The 5480-nt window shown below is 41.3% G+C and overlaps 1 protein-coding gene across 2 annotated transcripts in view; it reads left to right on the top strand.

The window, feature by feature from the left end:
- Window positions 1–529: 529 nt before the first annotated feature.
- Window positions 530–5480, top strand: part of phrf1 (PHD and ring finger domains 1) — a 26460-nt gene continuing 21509 nt past the window's right edge. For both annotated transcript variants that reach the window (XM_005737677.1, XM_013912020.1), the window contains exons 1-6: window positions 530–609; window positions 1344–1466; window positions 1575–1697; window positions 2952–3151; window positions 4588–4671; window positions 4769–4902. In XM_005737677.1, the coding sequence (XP_005737734.1) occupies window positions 1379–1466; window positions 1575–1697; window positions 2952–3151; window positions 4588–4671; window positions 4769–4902 (629 nt within the window). In that variant the 5' untranslated portion in view covers window positions 530–609; window positions 1344–1378. The remainder of the gene's footprint in view (window positions 610–1343; window positions 1467–1574; window positions 1698–2951; window positions 3152–4587; window positions 4672–4768; window positions 4903–5480) is intronic.

Raw genomic sequence — 5480 nt, 5'->3', positions numbered from 1 at the left:
TACACCCAGTCTAATCAGAAAAGACTGAATGAAATATAAAATATGTCAAAGAAGACTGACCTTTGTCCCACCCATGGTGTTGGCACATGACTGGATCATGCCAATTCCTCTTTGTCGTGCCACTCAATGTTGTGGGTCAAAACTGGCAGTGTTCTTTAAAACAAAATCAAAAAAGAAAAAGTGCATTAAAAATCACGTGTGGAACAGAAAATGTTGTGCAGTCGTAGAATGGCCCATGAATTATCGCACCGATAAACCCCGATAACAGCTTTATCGATTGCCATTAGGGTTTTGTGCTGGCGCAGACATGACTAAATCTGGTCTTGGATATCAAGCTGACAACTTTGACTACTCGTTTTGTCCTAATTAATCTTGCGTGAAATAGCCTACTGTTCAAACGTGTCTTTAAGAAAAACAACAACAACAACAAAAATGAACCTAGTGATCACTAAATATAAGCTGATTTCAAATAAGAGGACACTATCTCTTTAAGAGCCAATTCTTCTGACTGCACGCGGCCATTTCCGTCTCCAACCAGCCGGTGGTGTCAGTCAACAACCCTGGAGACTTCAAACCACTCTGAACATATACCCTACACCTCTGAATAGGGTAGGTCTTATATTACTGTTAATTGCTTTAATAGAACGCCACAGTTACATGGGTTAAACGGAGAGTTTGAATAAATTACGGACACACTGAGTGCTTTCAGTAAAGACTTCAAGCCAGCTTGTACTTGACGTTTTCTAATTTTAGCGTCCCAATGCTAGCTAACATGCTACACTGGTGCTAACGTTACTAGCTAGCGGCATTTAAGTACGGTTATACAGAAAATGCTATGTTCTTGTCGCAGCGGATAGCTTTAAAGTGGATGTTTTTATATGTGCTGCTTGCTTATTTTATCTGTGAGAAAAGGAAAAACGCAATGTTTGGTCCCTAGTTTCTTCTTTGTTTACAAATGTAGCTCCTGCAGAGTCCATAGGTTGTCCTTTAGCTACCGGGTGTTAGGAAAGCCTTTTGTATTTGTGTGCAAGCAATTAAAAACCATCAAAAGAGTGAAAATATCGTCTCAGAAATGACTGCATATACAGTGATATGACACTTGTGTCGCTTAAGAAAAGTGATTTGTCACTTCATTCTAGTAATACATCTCTGAGACCATTTTCGATTCCTGATTGGGGCAGAGAGGGGCGGGTGTAAATAACAAAATTCCTTAAGTGCGTAGATTCGCGTATATGTTAACAGCAATACATGATTATCACGATCTATTTCATTAGGGGAAAACGGTTATTACCTTCTTTATTTCTGCATTTGTGTTAAACCTTTGAATTGTTATATTGTATTAGAAAAGTTGCTGCTGATGCTGTTCTGATGGTCAACCATGGATGAAGACGACAGCCAAGATGAGCTGATCAATTGCAGCACATCTCACAGCAGAGGAAAAAGAGCTGCACTGTGGGCCATATCAGGTAGTAGTTTCCCTTGATCGGGAGCCCCACATACTTTAAAGTTTTACTGCATTTTCTGTTTGTTTGTTTTTTTATTTGTTTTTTTTCCACGTTAACCTTTCCCTTTAGATGACTCTGATGACTCAGACGTGGAGTCTGAGGAGGGAGAATCTGACAGTGGGGATGAAGAAAAGGATGGCCAAGTAAATGGAGATGAGGAGGAGGAAGAAGAAGAAGGGAATGAAGAGGATGGTAGGAGTGACTCAATATGTATTTTTTGTTGGCTGAACATCTTTGTGATCTGAATCTTACCTTAAGTATCATAAGCATATTTGAGAAGCGAAGTTTGCATACTTAGGACATCTTCTTCTTACCTATATTTGCTTACTTTAAAATCAGCAGTCAGGCTAGTTGATTCATGAAGGTGGTTTTCAATTTGCGAAGTTAACGCAGGGTTTCCTACTCTATCACTGTGTTCACATGGTAAATGGACTGGAGCACTCAAAGCACTTTACACAACTAGTACTTTCACCCATTCATATGAGCACTTTTTTTCTACTGTTTCTAAGTGATTCCTAACTACCATCCACACACATTCATACTCCGATGGATGCATCGGAGAGCAACATGAGATTAATATCCTGCCAAGGACACTTGGCATGCAGACTGGGATCAAACCATCAACCTTCACATGAAAGAAGCGGTTTAGTATCACATGATCAGTTACAAACATGGACAGCATAATGGCATATTTTACAAAGAGAGACTGTAAAATATGAAAGTATGAGTTTAAATGCGTAGTATCACTGCAGTGTGTATATGATAGGAGAAATGCCATATCTTACGTTAAAGAAAAGATGTTTGAATAAGTATGTGCCTTTACCGTATAAGTGCTTTATTGAAAAAGTCTGCTTAGAGCCAGGAAGGAAAGCTGGCCAAAATGCAGACTGTATAATTTAATAGACTGAATGCTATTATTAAGGCATGAGAAAATTCCAAATTAAAGCCTATTGTTCTCTACTTGAAAATGGTTGACATATCCCTCCAGGTTTGGGGGAGAGTTGTTTGCCTGGAGCATACAGGTTTAAATATCTTGGGCTCTTGTTTGTAAGTGATGGAAAGTTGGAGAGTGTGGTTGATGGGAAACAGTAATATGAGCACTGTACTGGACCACTGTGGTGAAGAGAGAGCTGAACCAGAAAGTAAAGTTTTTGGTATACTAATTGATCTATGTTCCAACACTCACCTATGTTTATGAGCTTGGGGAAGTGACTGAAAGAACAAGATCCTGGTTACAAGCAGCTGACATGAGTTTCCTGTGTATGTTGGTTGGGCTAAGCCCCCATGACCCAGCTTTGCATAAGTGAAAAGTGTAAAATTTGCTGATAATCAGTAGGAAAAAAGTAAAGAGTTATTTTTTTCCTAAGGATCTGTGCTACTCTGTGCACAACTTTTGTTTTGTTTATGCCAGTTTATGTAGAATATATTTCTGGTAATTTTTATTAGATCTAGAAGAAGAAGAAGAAGATGCTCAGCCGGAAGATGGAGCTTTTGGAGGAACCTCTGCAGACCTTGCAATGATGAGCTCTGATGAGGACGCAGAAAAGTGTCCCATCTGCCTTAACTCTCTCAACAGTCAGCCTGTGGCAACACCAGAGAACTGTGAGCACTACTTCTGTTTCGACTGCATCCTGGAATGGGCCAAGGTGGGTCTGAATTTATGATGTATGAACAAAAGAAAACGTTTACTTATGAAGTGTCTTACATTTTCTAATAATCGCTATTTTCTCTGCAGTTTTATGCTTTTGTGGTAGAATCAGAAAGATTTTATTTATCCCCAAGGCGCAATTAGGATACAACAGGGCAGCATGACGTTAAAGATAAGGGCAGGGCATAAACAGGCAATAAGAATGACATAATAAATATACAGTATGTGTGTAAAAATGAGCACAGATGTAAATGGGAGATCAGAGAATGTGTTGTCTTTAACTTGCACAAAAACAACAAAAATAGAGACTTTACACAGTACACAGAGTTTACACTATACACAGTTTTAAAATTAATGTGACTAGGTGAATAAATAACCGTAAGTGACTAAAAGTGAATAAAGTGTCAGCAATATAAAAGAGTGTAGAGTAGTTTATGTTTCTGGTGTGGGAAATGGTCTTATCGGCTGGAGTTAAAAAGCAGAGTGGCTTTGGGGACAAAGGTGGCTCTCCTCCTCTTATTCCTGCAGGAAATGCAGCGGAGGCGCCGCCCAGAGGGGAGCTATTGAAATGTGGGGTGAAGAATGTGAGAGGGGTCATTGATGATTTTGGCTGCCTGTCTAAGTGCCTGTTGGCTGAAAACCTGTGCAAGAGTTCTGACAGGCAGTCCAATGATTTTAGAGCACACTGATGCAGTGTGCTGCAGTCTGTTCCTGTTCTGAAGGCTGAGGGAGTGGAACCAGCAGGTAATGGAGAAGGTCATGATGCTTTCCAGGAAGGCATAGTAAAAAGTCATCATGATGGGTGTGCTGACTTTAAAGGAGTTGAGTTTCCTTAGGAGGTATAGCCGTTGGTGGCACCTCCTCAGAATCTCCTCTGTCTTAGCAGTGAATTTCTGGAGGTTGTCAAAGATGGTTCCCAGGTATTTGTGCTCCTCAACTACCTCCACTGGCTTCCCATGGATGGTGGTGGTGACTGAAGCAGCCAGATCCCTCTGCCTACTGGAGAAGGTCACCACCATCTCTTTGGTTTTGCTCATGTTCAGTTCAAGTTTAGAGCTGTCGCACCACTCGGGGGGGGGGCTGACAGCAGTGACAGGAGAACTTTGCTGTCAGCATATTTCACCAGGTGACAGTTGGGCTGTGTGGACCTGCAGTCATCGCTGTAGATGAAGAGCAGGGGGGAGAGCACACAGCCCTGGGGGGAGCCAGTGGAGGTGGAACGGAGACCGGAAAGAGAGTTGTTGATCCAAGCTTTCTGAGTCCTGTTGGTCAAAAAGTCCAATATCCACAGGATTAGCTGATCATCCAAGTGAAATTGGGAGGAAAGTTTAGTGGCCAGGATACAAGGCTGCAGAGTGTTGAACGCTGATGAGAAATCAGAGGAAGGTCAACGGCTCAGTTATAGTGTTTGTTTTTTGTTTGTTTCTCCTCCAGAATGCAAACTCGTGTCCTGTCGACCGTATGGCCTTTAACAGTATATACCTCAGGAAATGTTATGGAGGCAAAGTGAAAAAAATGGTGAGTTTGAAACAATTATTAACTCATTTTACTCAAAGTACATTGTGTTATGTTTTCTATTTTCCTACGTGTCTTTATGATTATTGCTTCTTTTTAGATAACTGTGCAAAAGCCTGTGAAGGAAGGGCAAGAGGAAACCGTTAATTTGGACTTGGAGCAGACCAACTGTGAAGTTTGTGGGGGCAGTGACCGAGAGGACCGCCTGCTGCTATGTGACGGCTGTGATGCAGGGTGAAGTTTACATTATCATTTAGGGTTGGGCGTTATGTAAAAATTTTCCAACCGGCAACCATCAGTCCAACAATCGCCGATGGGTGATATATTCACGCATGCGCAGACGTTTTGATGGGCGGGGCTATGTAAACATCCATCGCATGTTTACAACGCAGAAGTCCAAACATGGACGAACTAGTTTCCAAAAAAAACGAAACGCTGTCAGCGTTAAAGCAGCCTAAACGCAGTCATCACGATTAAAATTTTAACATTCTCAACCCATCTGGAGTGCAGAATGAACAAAATTTGGACAAACTGCTGAAACGGCTCGCGTCGTTCACGTCAAAGATCCGGTTCTAAGAGCCGTTTTGTTCGCGACCGACACATCACTAGAGGAGGGTGCATTTCGCTCACAGATGAAAGAGGGTGGTGTTACAACAGCGCTATTGTTAGAGCCAATCTATAGAGAAATATTTTTGATACTGTTTCAGTTATTATGTTACATGTTTAATTTCGTATGATATGTTGTTAGATGAATAAATGCTGCGGGTTAATTTGTGTCGGGTAAGAAAACATTACAGCGCATGTGTGGTAGC

Source organism: Pundamilia nyererei, unplaced genomic scaffold (genome assembly GCF_000239375.1).
Source record: "Pundamilia nyererei isolate P.nyererei 1_Seehausen unplaced genomic scaffold, PunNye1.0 scaffold00078, whole genome shotgun sequence".
NCBI lineage: Eukaryota > Metazoa > Chordata > Actinopteri > Cichliformes > Cichlidae > Pundamilia > Pundamilia nyererei.
The sequence above is the reverse complement of the archived record's forward strand: the minus strand, read 5'-3'. Positions and strand labels throughout refer to the sequence as shown.